This window comes from Protopterus annectens, chromosome 9.part0 (genome assembly GCF_019279795.1).
Source record: "Protopterus annectens isolate FY-2018-M chromosome 9.part0, PAN1.0, whole genome shotgun sequence".
In the NCBI taxonomy this organism is placed as follows: domain Eukaryota; kingdom Metazoa; phylum Chordata; order Ceratodontiformes; family Protopteridae; genus Protopterus; species Protopterus annectens.
In genome coordinates this window covers 246,209,797-246,231,581 of record NC_056743.1, presented here as the reverse complement: position 1 = coordinate 246,231,581, position 21,785 = coordinate 246,209,797, and the positions used below count along the sequence as shown (strand labels likewise).

The 21,785-nt window shown below is 39.6% G+C and overlaps 1 protein-coding gene across 1 annotated transcript in view; it reads left to right on the top strand.

The window, feature by feature from the left end:
• Positions 1-21,785, top strand: part of MADD (MAP kinase activating death domain) — a 2,427,721-nt gene that overhangs the window by 825,729 nt on the left and 1,580,207 nt on the right. The window contains exon 8 of the mRNA XM_044082094.1: positions 2,932-3,012. Coding sequence (XP_043938029.1) covers positions 2,932-3,012 — 81 coding nt within the window. The remainder of the gene's footprint in view (positions 1-2,931; positions 3,013-21,785) is intronic.

The window sequence follows — 21,785 nt, the reverse complement described above, 5'->3', positions numbered from 1 at the left end:
GAGCGTCTTCTGTGTGGCGACATGCGTGAATGGGCTTTCCTTCGTTGAAGGTTGTGCGTTAGGCCCGGCAAACCACCATGTAAAAATCTACTGCCAATCATTAGCGGAACGGAGTTCCGCTGTGGCGACCCCTAACCGGGAAAAGCCGAAAGACACACACATATATATATATATATATATATATATATATATATTTATATATACATACACATATATATATATATACACACACACACATATATATATTTATGTACACACACCTAGATACACGCGTTTATGTATATGTAAGTATATATGGAAATTCAAGTAATCTCCGTGATATGCAGCTTAATTATAATATATGGTGGGTAGATAATTGCTGACCTTGCCTTGGAGACTTTAAGAGATGGAGGGAGCAGAGGTATAGCAAATTCTGGTGGCTAAAGCCATTCTCTGATCTGATGCTCCCCCGAAAAAAAAAAAAAAATCTGTTTACAACTTGAAGAGCCAAAAAAAAAAAAGTTATCTTTAATGTGTAGCAGCTTTCAAACAATTGCTGTATTTTATGCATGTGGAGTGCTAAACTTAAATTAAAAAAAAAAAAAAAAGCTGCTTTAAATTTTAACTGTAGGAAGCGAGTTTTATGCTACATAGGGAGTTATACATGCTTAATTGAAGAATCGAGGTCTAGTATGAACGGTAACCAAAATAAAGACAGATTTGTTTCAGCAACTTTTCTTAATTTATCAATGGCCTTTAGATACTGTCTCACCAAAAACTGCTCCATACATTTGCATGGCCGGTTCCAAAACTACCTTCGCTGCAGGACCCAGTAGTTTGTGACAAAGGGTTCTTCTCCACCTACCTCCCAGTGAGATTAAAGTCAGTAACCTAGGTAATGCATCAGGGCAGTCCATCCATTATCCATTACTCAGATGATTGTACTGTCGTCTGCTGTGCTGCTAAATCAATAGAACTCCAATCTATCACTCAGAACTCATTCTCCAAATTTAAATACTGTCTGGAGCAACGAAGGTTCATATTCAGTGTCCATAAAACTAACCTCTTATTATCTGTGCAACAAAACATGCAATTACTAGTGATTTCAGAATATTCTGCACTCAGTTTATTTTTAGTTCCCAGCACTAAACTTCTCAGAATGACCATTGATGCAAAGTTCATATTTCACCTCCGTATACAAAATACCATAAAGAAAGCCTCAAAAAAACTAGTTGCCCCTTGCAGGACTAAATCCTGTGTGCCTGGAAAAAGTCATGGAGATATTGCTGCAAACTATCTTTTACCAAGCTTATTATGTGTTGCTTCCCCTTTCATTATTCTGCACTCCCCTCAGGTTGTCAAGCTCAAACTGTGCTGTAGTAAAGTAACCAAATTTTCAGCAAATCTCCCTAGTAGTATTCTTCACTGCATGGCACTAAAAACATTAAGCTGAAAGCAATTTTATAACTGTATCAAATTTTTCCAACTATAGAGTGCTCTTAAGATCCTGTATGTGTGCAAATCTAGTGGAACTCACCCTCTAGACAGCACTGTTCGACTGAAAAATACCTCAGAGTACCGAATAAATCTTTTAGCTCATAATTCAAGTTTTGCTTTAAACTGTGACCAGCTCTACAAAACGTGAAATAACCTTTAATCCCAAATTTGAGGTGAGGTGGATTTCATGACGTTCAACATGTTTTCTTAACCCAAGCATAAGATGCTACTGTGAGCCATTGAGATGTAGTGCCTCTTGTGTGAGCACTTATATATTTGCTAGACAGTAAACAACATGAAATGCTAAATTCACTTGTTAGATCTCACTTCATTGTCTACTTTGAAGATATGCATCTGTGGCAAGTATACACTTGTCAACAGTTTTTTTTCCTTACCACTTAGTGGCATTAGTGGCAGATGAGACAGGAGAAGAACAAGTAGACTACTGGTGTTTAGCCATAGTTGCAAGCGTTTTCCTCACCCCAGTCTACTAAACCTACCCTGTGGTTTCTCTGTTTTCATCTAATTGTCTCTTTCATTCTTCCTCTTTGGAGATAGGAACCAGGTGTTGGTGGAGCATAGCAGTCCCCACCCTCAAGAACCTAGATTTGGCCTGTTCCCAGGCAGTCTTTACAGTGCCTTTGCTCCCACCCTTAGTGGTCACAAGTACCACCCAAGTAGGAAGGAATGTTATGCCCCTTTGCTACCCATCGAAGAGCCCATAGGCCTGCTAATTTCGTAGGGTTAACCAGTCACAGTCCCACCATTAGAGGGTAGACTGGAATAGTAGAGAGTGGGCCAGTCAGTAGGTCAGGGAGATTGCTCCTTCTAGCACAACCCCTACCCAGTGTACAGCTTCTCAGCTCTGCAATATCTGCCTGGATAAGGAGAGACATGTAGTTCCACACTTCCAGCTCCCCACCTCCCCAACTCAAAAGTACTCACACTGTTGCCCCAGTGCAAGTTTATACAGCCCTTTCTATAGGTGATCGCCCACCCAGATAATGGTAGGATTTGTTAATGTGACATATCTGGCTAATTCCCTCTCTTAGGGTGGGTGAGCTGTTGTCAACTGCTAAAGCCCATACTCTCACATCTGGCACCTCCATCCCCCATGCTGTTGTATCATTGTGATTTGCCTGGATTGTACTCATGTGTTCATCCCTCTGCTGCATCGGGATGGACATGTGCAAATGTTTTTTTTTTTTTTTTTTAAGAATTAACTTAGTGACACAGTAAGACATGTTCATTATAGTAGAGTATTAATTTTAACAGTTTCTAATTTGTTGCTAAGATTTTTATGCTTTTTAAACATTTTACTGGTAGGAGCGTCATGTTGCAGTGACAAATTAAGTACCTGTTTATGATATTTTTAAATTGTAACTGAAACCCAGAATAAATAGACTTATTTGTAAAGTATATCATTTACTCTTGCCTTTTTGCCTTACCTTCCAGGTGATTATGCCATCCAATGCAGAAGCTTTGCCTTGCCTTCCAGAACCAGAAGCTTCAGAGCTAAAAAAGCACCTTAAGCAAGTAAGCGCCATGTCATGTATTATTGTACTTTGCACTGGTGTTTAATATTTCAAGAAAACTTCACTGCTTCTCTCCTGTCTTATAAACTGATGGAAACAGTTCATTTTGCCATTCCTAAAAGCTGATACACTATTGAGATTTTAAACATAGGTACATTGCTGAAATATGAAGGTACTTGTTTGCTTATTCCTATAGTCACTTGCATTTCAGATGCATTAGGAAAAAAAAAATCAAAATACTAAGGTTTGTGTCTGTTCGATGGTAAATGTACAGTGGTGAACATAATTGAAAATATGTAGTTTGTATGTATATGCCAGATAAGTTTTTAAATTAGGTTTGTCATCTGCACTTGCTAGAAGTGCTGAAATGAAGCAGTCGTTTATGCATGTCTAAAGTATTGTGGAAATGCAGGCATTTGCCTGTTTTATAGTCTCTTATTTAACAAGAGACACTGGAAGACAACCAACTGTTGGGAAGTGCCTGCAGATTTTAATGGCATTCCCCAAGTTGAACAGATTTAATTGGCTTTCTCAGAGTTATTCATGTTATTCATCTAATCGACTCCCTGCTTATAGCGAAGATTGTATTTGCACAGGTGCTGTTAACATCAGCAGTCATTTGAAACTTGTACAAACAATTACATTTTTTTTATAGATTTTGTGCATACTGCCTTTATTTTGAACTGGAAAACAAAGCCATAGAAAGCAGGAAAACTTTCTAAGCAACCAAAAATGAACAAATATCCATTCGAGTTGATTGAAAAGTTTTCTGTGTTCGGCAAAGTTAGATAATATAAACAAGCTTTCAGAATTCACTTCCTTTTTCATTGACCACTGTTTGTGTTTTTTCTGGAGTCCATTTTGTATAATTAGAGAACAGCATATGTATGTTCACTCAAGTGCATACACACCATATCTTGATTCTTAAATTGCTGGATGCTGTCAGCATTTTTAAACCATTATCAGTCTGCATTTAGCATTTTTAAACAATTGTCAGTCTGCATTAATAAAGTATTGCTTTCACAAAGTTTCTCGTTTGAGTACTAAGGATTATCCCATTCATGTTTTAAGCACCACCCAATGTCTGAAAGTATTTAACATTTCTGAAACACTGTTGAAATTTATTCTCTCGATTAAATTGGTCAGATGTCTCTGTGTAGGTCAAGACCATGTATTGTAAAGTTTCATTTCTTCGTTTAACTAGGGAGGTGTGGTGGGATGTGTAACGGCTGGACAGTAAATCAGCTCATGCAGTTTGTCATTCTCATATAAGAATATCTATTGGCATTATGATGCTTTATTGTTCTAGAATGGGTCTTTATTTTTCTTTACTACGTTAGGTTGTTTTTTAAATTTGTATTTTTGTTAAAGTGCATGTTGTAGTGTGATCTTGACCCAATCTCGTGTTGGAAAAGGTCAATCCACAATTGTTTCTAGCTATTTAATGTTTTAATGAAGTAGAGGTTTAAAGGTCAGCATTTTCAAATAATCACTTTGATTTTAGACTCTCCTTGAAGTTTGTCTCCACTTTGCAGAATCTTGTTAAGGTTGATAAGAAAAGACATATAAAGTGTGTTTTAACTTTCTGATGTCTTGACATTCACTGGACATCAGGCACAGTTTGGAAACATTTGAACCATTTTTATTTCTGCTGCTGTTTCCTGCGACCCATTACTTTTTTACTTAGGCTCACACTCTTTACTTGGTCTACATGCATGTTTTGTTGTTTTCTGAGACCTGGGATGACAGCGCCACCTTTTATAAATATTATTATGATGCTAACTCCATCTTTATGCTTAAGGAGAAGCATGATCATAGGTGCTGATTGTGCTCAAGATTCCAGTATTGTAAACAGCAGTAAACTGTACTTCGTACACTCAAAGTTTAAGGTGTTAAAAAATCATTGTTTAGGTGAGTAAGGAAATTTAGCCATCTTAAGAAGTAGTCTTGCAGGTAATGTAATGCAAGACACTAAGGTAATCCTGGTTTGTTAATGGGCAGGACATCCTAGGGACATTTGGGAAACAAAGTGAGGGAAGGAGGACCAGAAGGACGTTTTTCTTTGAGGACGTTGGAAGACATTTATAAGTGATCTGGGCAAATGGAAAGTTGCTATATCTCGGTAAAGGTTGCATGGGAGAAGAATAGAATTAGGTGGGAAGTGCAAGTCAAGGTAACGGGACTTAAAAAGTCCTTTGGCGTAATGGTAACTGCACTTAACCATAGGAGTCCGTGTGAGGCAAGTAGCAACTAAAACTAATTGAATGTTGCAGTGCTAGTAGTTTTAACTTTTCTTTGAGGCAGTGCTTCAGTTCATTAGGCACTAGTTGATCTTACCCTGCAGTACTATCTTCAGTTCTGAAGACTCTGAAGTGAAAAGAGCACTGATCTGATAGAGAGTACAGAGAATGCCGGTGAGGTTAATAAGGGGATAGCAATTAGGAGATGGCTCAGCAAACTGCATCTTTGTTCACTGGAGAGTAGAAGAGTAGGAGGAGCTGGGATATGAAAAAGTTGTTATGAGACTGAAGGGACAGAATGGACAAGATACATCATAACGGGTAGAAGTGGGCATGGTCCTCAGGTCAAAGAAGCCTAGTTCAGCTTTGGCTTGAGGAGTTTTTGCTTCACAGTGTTTATGATGGTGTATATGGTAACAGATCCGTATAGTAGAGCATAGCATAAAAGAAAAGTAAATGCTAAGCAGCTCTAAGGAGTCAGCTGCAGCAGAGGGACACTTTCTGTAGATCCTAAGTCTCCCGCTAGCAGCAGTGTATGTACTGCTCTGGTAGTTCTTGTTTGTCACTTGAGTTGGTGGGCTAGGATGGTGATGACTTTGGGATGTGGCTGTACATTACATAGATAAGTTAAACGTGTCCACTTACTTTTTAGAGAGAATAGGAAAAAACATAGAAAACTGATGACAGTCCTAGCATTTGTGAGCTTGCTATGCTGCTGGATTTGTGTTGGTGGCCTTGTTAAAACTCTTGATGATTTTGCAGGTGATGGCATATTCCCCAGTAACCTTTCTCTGTATAGCCTGTCCCTACCCAGAAGCAGGGGGCAATTCTTTGAAAGAAGGAAATGGGAGAGAGCAGAGGAGGTTTACTTCCTATCTAGTAGTGCATGGTTAGTCAGACACAGGAAGGATGAAAGACATAAACCCAGTTCTTCAAAGAAGCAAATCATTTACATGGTTTCTTCTCACCTTTTAAGGTTTGTTTAGTGTGAGGTATAGTGCCAGGGAAGTCAGACAGTGAAAGGATGAAGGAATGAGTTGATTCTTCATAGAAGCAAACACTTTAAATGTTTTTTTTTTTTGTTTGTTTTTTTTGTTAAGAAGATGGACTGTTTATTTTGTGCTGCAGTGCGCTTTTTAACTTCTGTATATCAATGTGGTGGTGGGGCTGAACACTATTGCTCACTTGTGGTAGTTTTCATCAGTGTTTTTGGGTCATTGCACAAATATTTTTTTTCTTTCTGTTGCTGCATGCAATTTCTGTAGGTGATGTATAGGATACTGTTTGGGGGCCGGTGTGTCCACTTACACCCTGATTATTAAACTCTGTTATAGCTGCTGCCTTTGACCAGAATCCATCCATCCACCTCCTATTATCCAAGGACAATGTTATGTTCTGACACTCAGTTTACTTTTTCTTTTACCCATGAATATTGCAGAAGTTATTTGGTGACAGTGGAAAGAAGGCCTGTTAAGATAAGAACATTTTATATTTCTTCATGATTCACTGTCACGGGCTGTTTAACAGAACAGCTTTTTAAAATGTAAGTACAACAGATTTGTGGATACAGTATCCAACTTGCCAGAGGAGCATCACTGAATGGTCCATGTTGCTTAAAGCACTCCCCTGGCCCTGTTGTGTTTAGAAGAACATGCTTTTATTTACTCCTGTACATGTTGTTGAGACCTCTCCACAACAAGGTGGCCAATGAAAAATGTTTTCCACAAAGTGGGCAGTTTTCCGTTTTCATTATAAAATACAGTGCACTCCAAGAACGCATTTTAGATGGCCCTCTTCAGTCCAAGTACAAATTATCGATATTTTAAATGGGCACATTTCTGAGGCTAACATATGTAGTGTTGGCCAACTTTTTTCTTTTCTCAGTATGAGACGATGGTAGGCTTCTGGTCTGCAGCAGTACCAAGGTTCATTCCATTTTTCTGTGTTAATTGTGTATTGCATCATAGTAACAGATTTTTTCCCTTCATCTGTCTTTCTGTGGTCATGTGTTTGTCCTGGCTGCTGGTGTTGTCATCATGCCGTCTTCCATCTTGACGTTTGCCTTCCAGTGTCTGGTTAACATGACTTCGATTACTCAACAGCAGCTGTTAACCATGGAAAACAAGGTTTAGTTATTTATTTAATTATATTCTTTCTCAAGCTTCCATTTTTCTCTGCTTACTGCATACTGTTTAGGCTGTGCAGAAGCTGCTCCTTATTTGCAGATTTAGAATAAATGCCAGCTAGTGTAGTGACATTAAGAATTGCTAAGCTGTGTAAGAAATTCTTAGTTATTATGGAAGTGACTTACATGTATAGAGGGATGAAATGCAATCCCATTTACTGTGACAACCTAATAAGTCAGAGATGTTATTAAAAGTGTTTGAGCAAAGGTATTAAACTCTTGGTTGCTTCTTGAAACATATTTGCTGTACCAAAATATACTAGAAAATATAGACATGTTTCAGAGTTGTCACCATGCTAATTTTCTCTTTGCTGTTAGCATTGTATTTGATATCCAGCTTGGCAGTATTACTGCATGTTGGGCCTGTTTTATTTTGCTTGCCAGGTTGTCTGACTGAGCCAAAGCCTGTTTCAGTAGATACTTGAGGGGAACCGCTCCATAGTTTACAGAAGAACAGTATTTCACTGTAGACAGTGAGATGAACATAGCACAACAAAGTGTGTAAATTTTAAGGCACAAATTTGTGTGCTTGAGGGTTCAGTTTGCATTCTTTGTCTCATTTTATGACTCTGCTTATCACACACTGGTGGTTAGCAGTTCTCTGTACACATGCACATGCTTAGTTTATCCTATGAAACTACCCCTAATAAATTCCTGAGCATATAGTTGCTAGACACGTATCAGGTTTGCATGAAAAGCTGCATTGCTGCATGAGATTAAATTAAGATTGTATTTGCCCAATTTGCAGATCTGTTCTTCCTCTCAGTGGTTATACAAAGAGGAGTATAAGATCCCATGAAATCACTCACTCCTATTGTAACTCTCTATATTTACCTGCAACTACAAATCTGCACTTCACTATTTGGTAGAAATTGTTTTATGTTTTCTCAACCACCTAATTCTCAAACTGATACAGTGTGTATAAGAAGTACTTGTACACAGTCTCTGGAGGGAAGGCTGACACATTCAGCCAATGCAGATACTAAACAGGTCGTCAGAAATGCACACTCACTACGGGGCAAACTGTAGACACACATGCTGAGACTCTTAAAAATAGTCTGCCCAAAACAAAAAACTCAAAGGCCTGCCAGATGCAGTAATTACAGTAAGTACTCTCAACAGCCTCAAAAACACACTGCCAAAGCAACACCCACCACAGCACTGTCAACCTCAAACTCAGTGTATGTACATCTAAACCCGTAAGGCAGAGCACCACACAATCCAAAATTTTGGTCACAGAATTCTCCATTGTGAGGCACACTGATGTACCACTTACCAGGCTGAACAAGGAGACTATTATGCTAGGTTGCCTGTCAGGGGCCAGGAATCCACCAGATCACGCACGCACTTGGGTTGTTGACCAAAAGTTGTAATCCACGTTGGATCAAATAATCTGAGACGTACCTAACTGAACTATCTAAAGACAAACATGATTAAGTTCTTGGACGTTGTGTCCCAGGCCTAAATGAGCATAGCATTAAGCAACATTCTACCATTTCCATGGATGATGCCACAATCCGTACATCCATCCACAGCCTCTTTTTACCATTTTTACACTTGGGGTCGGGTGTCACAATCATCAAAAATAAATTTTAATAATTGACTTTATTTTTGGTGTCATTTGAAGGGGATACAATATTTGTAAGTCTGGAAACATGGATGGGCTGCAGCCACCCCTCTAGGCTTTCAAATATTAGATAAAACCTTGTCTGCCCCTATAGTGGCTTTTTTTTGGCATTGCCATCCTGATAAACCAACATTGATACACCAGCCCAGAATAATTGTAAAGGTGATACTGCTCGATGCCAGGAGTGTAAACAAAAACTCTACTCTCTGCAAGCTCTCCTCACCCTGGAGAAGGTACACGTCTGTGTAGTTATTGAGACATGGTTTAAAGCCATGGAGATCACCCTGGCATTGCAGGGCTGTTATGTCTTCCACACATTTAGACCAGCTGCTACACAGAAAGGGACAAAAGGTGGTGGTATCTCAATTTACATCAAAAATAAGCACACCTCAAGGTTGGACAAAGCAGTGTGAACTTCAGCTCCTTTGTGTACAACTCACCATGTAAGCATAGGCACTTACACATCTTTGTGTGCTATAGATCACTGCTGTACGAAGCATTCAACCTAGCACCATACTCATGGGTGACTTCAACTACCCTGCTATAAACTGAGATTTATTCATGACTTCAGACATGCAGGCAAAAATATTCCTGGACTTTAACACAAATGTTCTGGACCAGCTAGTCTGTATGCCTGCTAGGGGTGCAAACATCCTTGACCTAGTCCTCACCAGCATGGGAGAATATTGCACCTTTCCTACACCCAAATATAATGCCCTGACTGGTCAAGTTGTCTCCTTCAAATTAAAAATAAAACCAGGGCACCAATTCAGCCTGAAACCTTTAGGAATTATTGTAAGTAAAAAAATCCTTCTTTTAAGTGACACCTTTGCCAAATTTCAGCCCCCCCCCCCAACTCAGGGAACAGTGCTACCTGTGTGGAGTAATTTTTAAAAATCCTGTACACTCATGTATATGGCTGCATCGAGGTAACAATATCTACTGAAATTAAAAAAAAAACTGGGCACACTGGTAAAATCACAACTTCAGTAGACTGTACAACAGAAGGAAGAAAATATGAACTGCAATGCCCAGCAAGACACGACCTTCCTCATCCATCTAAATAAACAACTCAAGACTAAGTAAATGTAGCTTCCCAGGCCATGGATGACCACAAGGCATTCTTCTGCTGTATCCAAAATGTCACAGGGAATGCACAAAATGCTAGACTAATAGTAAATGGAATCGCCTATACTGAGCTGGTGGATATAGCAAATCCACTGGCTGATGCTGGAAATTCACCCCGTGTCTGGACCACATGTCTCTGATAGAAGAGGCAGACAGTAATACCCAAACTAACATACTTCCCCACACACACAACCTCTAGAAACTTTGTAACCAGCATAGCCCCTTGTAATAAACCGTTATACATAAGGGCACAGTTGGGTTGGATTGCATGACTAGGCTTATAAAGGGTCCTAGTGAAGATTAGCCTAGTGTAGAACTAATGAACTTGACCAATGATATGCCACTAGTTCAAAGGTTCCTCACAAAATAAAAAAAAATACATGGTGTAAGTGAGATGTCCTATGCAAATCACTTCAAAGCCTCATCTTGTACTCTAATCCCTTACAGACTGCTGAGAGGTAATCTGTGTCTGAATTTCAGAGCATCCTCTGATCAAACCTTTGTGGACCTCTTGCACATCCACAAAACAAATACCATCAGAAACGCCTGATCTAATGACCTAAACCCTATCTGCAGCATAAGGCATGTTGGAGGGGCAGGTATGTTTCAGAGACTACTCCTTTTCTGGAACAAGGTTCCCATCCATGTGAAGTAGAGTTGCTCCCTGCACTTAAGCAATTTGTAACAATGGATGGAGAATCGTACATTTATCCCTAGTCTGCCACCTATGTTCATTTCAGAAAGTAAAGCTTGTAAATGCTTGACCAAAGCTTATACCCTATTAAGTGAGCTTATCAAAACCTATCAAATGCACGTGGAAGGTATGGCTGAGCTTAAAAAGGCCCTTTAGATTTCTTAACCTAGTAATCACCCATGAATCTGTTTTTCATTCTTGCAGAAAATCCTCTCAGTTTGTGTATACTTTTTTTTTTTTTTTTTTTTTTTTTTTTTAACCCAGTTCCACAACTTGGTCATTTCCATGGATGTTTATTATTCACACTGACTCAGTGGCATCTTCGCAGAACTCAGAATCCTCTCCTCTGTGAGACTCTGGTAAGGGATTGGTTAAAGCCTCCTGTCAGGGAACCTAACTCCTGTCTAAAAAAGTCTGTTTTATTCAGTCTTTTACTACCAGCTGTAGGAATCTCACAACTGAAGCTTTTCAGCAGCCTACATTGGTGGATTATAGCTTTCAGACTCTGATAAGATCCCTTTGGGAACTTTGCTTCCTCTTTATCATTATGTACTTTTGATTTATTTTCGTTTTATATACACACGTGTGCGTGTCTGTTTTGTAAATTTTTATTTTAATGTTCTTGCTATTAAATTTTTATTTTAATATTTTTGCTATTTACTAGCAATGTTCCCCTTTGATTTAAGGGCATAGATTTGATTTTTTGCTACTATTTGGACAAGTGAATTTTGTTGGTGCTGTGACCGTGTTTGCTGCATTGGACATATGGTAGAACAGAGCTTAGCACAGTTTAAACTGTTTCTGCTGTATTATATGCTGTTTCACCCTATTTTATGTGTGAGCATAAGTTATATTTTCTGTTATTGCTTTCCCTAGTCAGCCCTTAATAGTGTCAGTTTATTATTCTGGTTGGTGTTTTTTTCTCATGACTTGATGGATCCTGATACCCCCCCCCAAAAAAAAAATTCCCTCAACCTACTGTTTGTGAATCTGTTGTTGCCTTAAGCCAGCCCACAGAATAATTAACCTTTTCCCTGTCATCCTCTGGTGAAAGGTGTATCCCTGAATATTATGAGGGTCCGACACATCCTCTAGGGCTGTTGGAGTACATGGTTCAAGTATGGAGAACCAAACTCTTTAGGTGCAAGAGAGGTCTGGGTTAAGAGATCCTTTGCCAAACAAAGCTTTCTCCAGATTTCTGTCCTCTAGTGTAGTTCATAGTAAGAAGAAATAGGTACAGAGACTTCATCATATTACAGACAGTCTGGTTATTACCAATGTATAGGGCTGATGTGGTTTCCTTGACAAAGTGTGTTTAGTCAACTAATCTCCGAGACTGTGCTTATATTTTGAATGACTGTGGGGCTTTCTTCTCTAAAGATCAGTCTAGTGTGGCAGATTTTGATGGGGACTCCGGCGTAAACGGTAGTGAATACTCCGTCCAACCTGATTCTTTGGAAAGTTATAGGTTCAAAAACCTAAGCAAGTGATTACCTTTCCACAGATGCTAACTAAGTTTAGAGATGTATTTGACTGGAAGCAATCTGGAACTATGCTAGAGACTGGCAAAGTTTATGATCTTAATGGGTATGAGATTCCAAGTGTTTTGGCTGTTATTCCTCTGCTACCAGCCTTAGAGGAAGTCTATAAAACTGCATGTAAAACCACTTTGCTAGTGAACCAGTTCCTAAAGAGGCTTTAAGGGAATACACTCTTTACTCTGTTCTTGCAACTCTCATTGCTTTCATGCCAGCTGACCCAGTTGCATTTTTTATAGATGCCAACTTTAACAAAAGAGCCTTGGCTTCTTCTATCCATACACCACCAGATAAAATTGGCAAACGGTTGCAGTCTCAAGGAAATAGTTGGCAAAATGTAGTCTTTCAGTCTATAATTTTAAATTATCAGGGCTTCATATGAAAATTTATTTTGTAATGTGCCTACAGTTTAGATGACTTTTCTGTATCTTTGACTGCTGAACGGAAGTGTTAAATGAATGCAATGGTTTCTAATGTGACTCGGGTTGCTTTGGCGTGCCTTGAAAGGTGTGGGTACTATTCTAGAAATGCAACCACTTCTGTTATATTGAGAAGATATGCTTGGTTACCTACCCAGAATTTTTCTGAGAATTTTTTAAAAATGAGATTTTGAATGATCCTTTTAAGTTATGAATTTGTTTGGTCCCAGCTTAACAAGAATCAGGGTACCAAGATGAAATGGCAGGAGGATAATGCTTCAAACCAAATATAAGGGGTTCCTTGCCCAAAAAGATCATTCCCCTGCTAAAGAATGACTGTCAAGACTCGGACATCCTGTCCTTTCTTGCTGTCCCTCCTTCCCTTTCTATTTACCCCAGGCTTTTGTTCAACCCAGCAGTTGGGTAACAGATATTCTCAGCACCCATTTGTCTGAGACTAATTTTGTGAGGATACTCTTAGTCGACAGAAAATCCTCCTCACTTCTGGGAAGTCCCTGCACCCACCAGACCAGATGCATTTATTTTCTCCAGTACTGCTTCACAAGTTGCAAGCAGGAGTTCTAGAACTAATTACTGTACCACAAAAAGGGAAAGGAATTTACATCAGAATCTTTATGGTACCCAATAAAGCAGCTATTATGGTTAAAAGTGTTTGATTTATCATACCTAAATACCTTTCTGAAAGTACCCAACTTCAAAATGCCCACTCTGCGTACAGCCCCACCCCTTCTTCTGGACCACTGTTTCATGGTGACTTTACATGTGAAGGATGCTTATCACATTCCAATTGCTCCCACTTTCAAGTTTACACTAATAATAAGACTCATGGCATCTACGATTCTCATGACATCACTGGCCAGACTTCACGTGAGAAAGAGTCAGTGATACTTAAAAATGTTGGACCCAGCACCTACTTCCCTTGGAGTTCGAGTCCAGGGCTGGGTTTTGTGAAGAGAGTTACAGTGGTGGGGGAATAAGACGTCTCTTAATCCAGACCTCTCATACTCCCTCCAGATGCCAGTTTGTTCAGTCCAGATGGACTTGACTGATTTTACTTGGAAAAAAGTGTTCATGGGGGTTCTACTTAAAAGCAAATGGGGTCCTTTGGATGCTACAAAGCACACAAACCTCAAAGAAAATGTTAGCAGTGATTCAGCCCTCAGAAGTTCTCCAGGTTCTCTTTTATTGAACAAACAAGGAGGTGCAAAGTCATTCTATCTTTGCTGGTGTGCAGTGATGACCTGGGAGTTAGTCTTACTGCAGGGTCTATATTAAATCAGTGAATGCTTAAAGTAGCAAATGCTGATTTATCGACCCTTTAAAACCGAAAGCTTGAAATCCCGAAGAGACAGAACAGCATTTTTTTTCCCCAGAGAAAAAAATTGTTAGGCGGTTTCGGGACTTTGCCATTTCCTCCACTGTGGTGCGATCTGAGAGTTGGTATATTTAAGTGGGGGGGGGGCAAAGCCCCCCCACTTTTAGTTTTTTTTTTTTTTTTTTTTTTTTGTGGAACAGCGATTCCCCCCCCCCCCCCCCCTAGTAAAAAAAAAAAATCGCTGTTCCATGCCTTTGGGATTTCAAGCTTTTGCTTTTAAAGGGTCGATAAATCAGCATTTGCTATTTTAAGTGTTCACTGATTTAATATAGACCCTTAAGGCATTCACTGATGCTTCAGGCCACATACATTCTATCAGAGCAAAACATAGTGATGGACTAAGTAGATCCTGGACAGACCTTTACCTCTGTAAACTCAGGACAGAGGTCTGCCTGGATTTGTGTCAGATATGAGGAACACGTCAAATAGTTCTGTTCACCTCCTTTCAGGACAGTTGGAAATATTCTGTTTGCTCCTGGATGCTTATCCTTCATCCTCCCAGGTAGGGTAGGCGTTGGGAATCTACCCGTATGCCACTGCGGCAGTGAGAATGATGAACATAGTACAATTGTGCAAGTCCTACTTACCTGTAACAGTAGATGTTTGAATTTCACACTGCCTTAGTGGCAGCACGCACCTACTTATCCCCCTTATCTATAGTTTGATGGTAACCAACCTCGTTGAGTTGTTGGTTGGTTGTGGTTATTTGTATTGATGTTTTGTAGCTGTGATTTGGTTGGTTTCAGGCAATTCTTGCTTCTGGTCCTTCTTGGTGTTTCCTACTTAGCACTAAATCCCCTATTACAGAGAGTCAGAGGAGGAGATTCTGAGTTCTGGAAAGCTGCCAGTGTGCGTGTGTGGTCAGGCAGAGAATCCATATGCCAGTGGGGTATTGTGAAATTCAAACATCTACTGTTTGCCGATAAATAGGGCTGTATGCTGCTCTCATCTTATGAGATTGGGTTGGGATGCCCAAGGTTGCAGGTTACTGGGATGGGGCATACTGTAATGCCTAGTTTGGGGTCTGCAGGAACTGCTTCCATCTTGCTGGAAACAGTTGTATGTCATGTTTCCTTATGGGACATTGATGTAGAACTAGTGAATCAGTTATGGGACATGGTTTCACCATTTAGCCTCCCTTGTAGCAGAATTGCCTGCATACTTTTATCCATGCTTCTGTATTAAAATGCTGGTATCTGTTGACCTTTCTGTCATAACAGTTCTGTCTTTGGTTTGTAGCTGGCAGCTGGTGCCACTTATGCACATTATAATCAACAGGCCTTACTACTCAGATGCTGGATTTTGTAGAATGAGCACGCAGTGCTGAATATGTTTGGAAAACCAGTAGTGAAAATTAATGTGATGTGAAAGAGTCACATCATTATGGCGGATAAACCGCATGAAAAAATTAAGCAGGATATTGCCTATACGACAGTAATTATAAAAGTGACAAAAAATCATCCATGGGTTTAAAGAAAATGACTTTTTTGTCAATTACCAAGTGGCCATAAAAATGCTTAATAAATTCATTTCACAAAAAAATGAAAGATGCGTCAAGGTAAATACCCACGTTTTGTTAGGAAGAAAACATTTGATTTCCATGCCATGCAAGATGCTGTTTCATTAATTTTTTCCCCAATGAATGCATAGTCAGGTTCGATGCAGTTAATCAGCTATGTAGTTTATAAAACTCATCTTATAATGGAACCAGAAGAGTCAAGAAAAGGTCCACTGTTAGGTATTACAGATGTTCATCGTAATATTCACTGTTGCATTCCTCATATTCGGGATAATCAGCATACAGAGGTAGCCAGTGGTCAGTCCTTCTTCCAGATTTTTAACCTCCCTCACGACTTCAGCTGATACTTTTCCAACCAAGAGCGTCAGTATTTCGATGGTGTAAAGGGTGCATTGGACAGCACTGTCTTCAGATCTTTCTTGCCTTGCAGTGTGTAGTTGTATGTTAATTGTCACCCTATGGTATTTGGTCGGCCTACTTTCAACAGCCACATAAGCTACCCTATAGGGAAATCCTTTCTCATCTGTGTTTTATGATTTTTTTTTTTTGGTTAATGTCCAATACTGTCTGTAGGCCAGAAGAATTTGTGTTGAAGGTTAATAATTGTGTAGCAAACAACTTAATCAGAAGGATTTCCACTCTGTCAAGCCGCAGCCCTGACCATTATAGTTTCTTGTCTTCATTGTGCATCATTCCCCCTAAAGACAATCCACAGAAAGGGCTGGTCTTTTCTAGAATTTGAATCTCAAACAGTGATGTGAGCATAGTTCCATGCTGTCATGGTTTTAAAGTCGATAAATGCCTCCCACCTGAGATGAAACATATTGAGAAGAGGATGTTGTTGGGAAACCAAAGTAGTTTCAAACAACTCTCGTTTCCTTGGGTCTGGTAGCCCTGCATGCAGTAAAGTGCTTTAATAGTGCCCATTTGCAAAGTCCGTTTCATCTATAGCCTGTGATGCTACTACTGTGTAGGCGCCCTTACAATTGTTTTTTTTTTTTTTTTTTTTACACATTATTCTGTACCAACAAATCTTGCGTGCTTTCTAAAGCTAAAGACCCTTCTGTGTCAGAAGCCCACATTGTAATATCAGAAAAGAAAGGCAGGGATCCCCACTATTCTTGTATGTGAGGAGATTTCCAGTGATCATTTTGAGGTTTTGGTCTCCTGCCCTCAACAGTAAGTTTTCAGGGCAGGAGTTTCTGAAGTCATGAGACACAGAGCACTGAACTACAAAGTAGTACCTGGCAGCTTGCATCAGCTTAGGCTGGCCAGTGCCTCTTCCCACTTCACTTCCCAGACATCTTTTGAGTCCTTAGTGGAGCTGGCTGAGTACTTCCTTTCTTAAAGATTTGGCTATATATAGTGCTTTGACCCACTTTTGAAAGAGAAGGCTGTATCTTTAAGAAGAGAATTCAGATAGACATTTTGGATTTTGGCTGATGAAAACTTTGACTCTGCATTGAAGATAACTTGTTTTTGTCTCTCCTCCAGAGGACTTTTCCTGTGGGGGCACACCCTTCACACAAAGGAGCTGATATGACATTGCGAAATTTAAGTATATTCTGATGTACAGCAAAGGTACATAGTTTATATAGAAGTGCCTGAACCTAAATCTCTAGCTGCCTCTCCAGTGCTACATGTCCTGGAAGATGTTTAGCAAAGCATCTTTGGAATCTGACTCCTATCCCCCTATTTCTAGGAAGCCTGTTCAGTTCTGCATAGTTAAGAACTCCCATAAGTACCTTTATAGGCATATTTGACAAACCCAGATGTGGCATCTCTGGACCTCACAATGTAAACTTTAAGGCTCAAAGTTGTGTCACGTTCCCAAAGATAAGGAGAGCAAATTGCTCAAAAGATTTGGTAAGAATGTATACTTCTACTGCACTTTCCTTCAGAGCCTTAAATTGGTAGCCCTGCATAAATAATTGCCATCAGTCCTTGCAGGGAAAGATGACTGCCTAAGACAAAGGAGACTGAAGACAAAATCTGAAGCAAGATGTGTTGGAAGCATATCATCTGTATTTAGAAATGACCAAGCCCTAAGAAATGTGGTTGTGGTGGTGTGGATGCATCTTTCAGGACAGTGACTACTGGGTCTGTAATACAGAGACATGCCCAGTGGAGAGCCTTGCCCCTGCCAGATACTGGTAAAACAGAGATCCTTAATGCCCCTTTCAACAGAGATGATCTGTTCATACCTGTTCTTCAGGAAATGTACTATAAAATTATAGGAGGAAGGAAAAAGCACCCAGTCTGTTGGCAACTTTTTCAGACCCACATTTCAAGGTACAGTTGGAGCTTCCCAGCAAAGACTTGCAGAAATCACCCTTAACAGGACAGTGTTACACCTGGCAAAAGGAAGAAGTTGAAATTTTAAGAAGGAATGTCAAGTTGCACCCAAAGATAAGTACCGCATCCTCCTATTTCAAACACCCAAAAGAAGAGGCCACGACTTAGAGAAGATGCCTCTCCCATTCCATGACCTATCCAATCCTAACCTAGTACTGCTGCTTGTCATTTTAATATCTTTAAAAAAAGCTGGAGGGAGTTTCTTGTTCATTAGAAAGTGAGTGTAAATAAGATCTGTTGGTGTTAAATATAATCAGAAAAGAATATAAATTGCAATTCTAAGATGATCAGAAGTTGAGGTATTCCACCAGTCCCCATGGACCAAATGGCCATGTCTGAAGTCATTTGAGGCATGATTCAATCAGGGGTTATAGAAAAGGTTCTCCTGGAAGAGGAAGGACAACACTTTTAATCAAGACTCTTTCCAGTCCCAAGGAAAGATGATCAATGGAGATCATTTTAGATCTCTTCTGTATAAACAATTTCCAAAATTCAGAATGCTGACCCTCAAAACTTATTGCTAGTGCTTCTTCTGGTGGTACTGGACATGAAGGATGCCTATCTTCATGTTTGAATTGACAAAAACAGCTAATGGTCACAGTGGGGTTGGGAGAGTCACTTCCAGTTTACCTACTTACCCTTGCTCACAGAGCCTTTATAATATGTCTGACTTCACCCTGCTTTGCTTTATCAGCCTAGAGAGCATGGTCCACAAAAAGTCATGCTTCTCATACAGAAACTAATTTTCCTGGAGTCGTATGTGGACACTGTCCTGTGCAGTACCTCCATCTCCTATGTCAAGGGTGACCTATTGACTTTTGTGTTTTCATAGAATTCTGCAACCAAAGGTTAGTACCATGGATTTGCTCATTATTGTGGCTTCATAACATTGTCTGTCATAATAGTTTACCTAGCTCACCTGTACGTGACAAAACTGCAGTGATACACTAAGAAACAGATGGTGCCAGCATGCTCATCCATTAGAGACCAAGTTCCTTTTTTTCTCATCAGAGAGGAGACCTCAGGGTAGATCCAGCAATTTGCCCAGATTCAGGTGTTGCTCTTCAGGGCTCTCATTCCTACTTTAACTCTAACTACAGATACCACAGACCTCAACTGGGGGACATACTTCAGTGCACTTTAAGACCAGAGCACCTAGGATAACAGAATAAAGGGAAGGACTTAACCATCAAATAAATAAATGCTGTTACATTTGCCCAGAAAGCCTTTGCAATCTTCCTGCAGCTCACATCATACTGAGTACTTGATATGAACAATAAATATCAGCATTAGAGCTGCCATAAACTGTGCCTTCCACAATGTGTGGAATAAGAGTCTGCTTGTGTTCAGAACCAACTCAGTTAACTTCAGACATAATTGTAGGTGTATATCCAGGGGTGTGTGTGTGTGTGTGTGTGTGTGTGTGTGTGTGTGTGTGTGTGTGTGTGTGTGTGTGTGTGTGTGTGTGTGTGTGTGTGTGTGTGTGTGTGTGTGTGTGTGTGTGTGTGTGTCTCTATCCTTCCTTCTGGAAATCATGGTCTGGTATGTCTTCTTTATTTTCTTAACTGGATCGCCAAATGATAAGTTGCTAAGCATAGGTTTTCCATCTGTGTTTGCATCTGTATGTATGTGTGTCAGAATGTATGCATCTTAGAATGTCCTGTCCATTCATTTTCATTGTTGGGAATGATTACCGTTAAGTAGATCTTATTCTGTTACTGATCTTCTCATGGAGCGCTCAAGCTTCTACTTTTCAGTCAAGTATATGTATCCAAAAATAGTACAGCAAGCAGTAGCTATCTTTATTAAACAAGGAATCGCACCAACGCTGAATGCAAAACCATTTTGCCCACACAGGAACTTCTTTGCTGTATATTTGGACACATCAGATGTTGATGTTTAAATAGCTTACCACTCGTGTAGCCACATGATAAAACCGTATGGCCAAAAAATAACAAACATTTAACACAAATCACAAATTAGTTAATTGGAAAGAAATTAACAGACCAAAACACTTCAGTCGGACAAGGTTTGTACATCATCTCCGGAAATAAAATCCACATCCTCATCTCCTCCTTAAGTACAGGTTATTTGGAGATACATTTCTAATACCAGACGGAGCCTTATTAGTTGTCAAAAAAATATATAAACATGTAAAATAACAATAATTCTAAAGAAGAGTTCACATTCTACAAGAATACCTTGCACAGAGACTTTCTGGAGAAATTTCATCATCAGTGATTTTCGGAAACTAGAACTTCATATGGTCATGTCCATATGTTCAACTTTCCGGAAGCGCAAAGCATTTGTATGGAGATCACTGAACGGTAGGGATCAGGGAATTATACCCTTTTATCCCCACTGTAGTGCGGTCTCAGTGTTGGTATGTGTATATATATATATATATATATATATATATGTATATATATATATATATATATATATATATATATATGTATATATGTATATATATATATATATATATATATATATATATATTATATATTATATATATAGAGTTTCATTTGCTTTTTTGGAAACTCAAACATCTGGTCTTGACCATATGGGTGAAGTTTTTGAAAACTCAACTATCTGACATAAACCAGTGTATATATAATCTGATGTTAATCTTCATCCCATTCATCACTGATTGGAATCGGTTCCGTCCTTGGAACCGTGCCGGCCAGATGATATGCTCGTGCCAGCCAAAAACTGTTGAGCTAAGCTTTTACCCGTGATACCCTTCTCCTTGTTACAGCAAGTCTCATTTGCCGCATCACTGTAAAGCAGCGTTCAAGCCAGCTCTCAAGCTAAGTTCAACTATATTTGATTGCCATTTGTTCTTTAGTGAGTGCTTTATTCTTTTGCTCTCTACCCTTTCTACATACCCTGACTGTTCAAGCTTTACTGCTAAACCTTTAACCCTTTTCTTAATACCTGTTGGTAGGCTTGGTACCATTGGTGGTATGGCCTTTCTTCCTACCCCTTGGGGTATTTCTTTAATAACCATTGCTGGTATTTCTTACTTTCTCTCTCCTACCTTTACGGTAATAAAGTTATTTCTGGTTTCAAACAATGTCATATTTGTAGTAGGAAAATGCCTAACAGTGACTTACATGATTGTGTCTATTGTTTCTGGGTACCTCATCTCTCAGTGCAGCTCCCATCTTCTATTTGTAAAGGTTCCAGTCAGCGCACGGTAATGAATGGAAAAACAAGTTCATCCTGAAGGGCCTCCTAAAGATTCCCTTTTCAGAGGCTGTTTCTGTGATGGAGGATTCCTCCCTCCCAGAAAAGACAGGAAAAGACCACATTCTGTACCCTCTTCACCCTCTGGTGACCCGGGTAAGCCTAAGTCAAAAATACCTAAAATGTCTCTGGAACTTAGGCCTATTGCCATGGCACCATCACTGGTTCCGTCAACTGTTATACTGCTTTCGGTGCCCGTTTTGGCACTGTTGTTGTCCACAGTGCTGACATTTGATGCTGCTTCCTCTTCTTCGGCACTGAGTGCCGCTAGAGCTCAGAGCACATCTTTGGTTCCTATAACTTAAAATCCTCTATTGTCTGAGCCATCATTGCATTCCACAGTACCAACTCTTTTCGGCACAGACTCCATCTATGGTACCGATCACTCCAATACTAACCTCATTGCTCCCGGTCTCCAAATGAG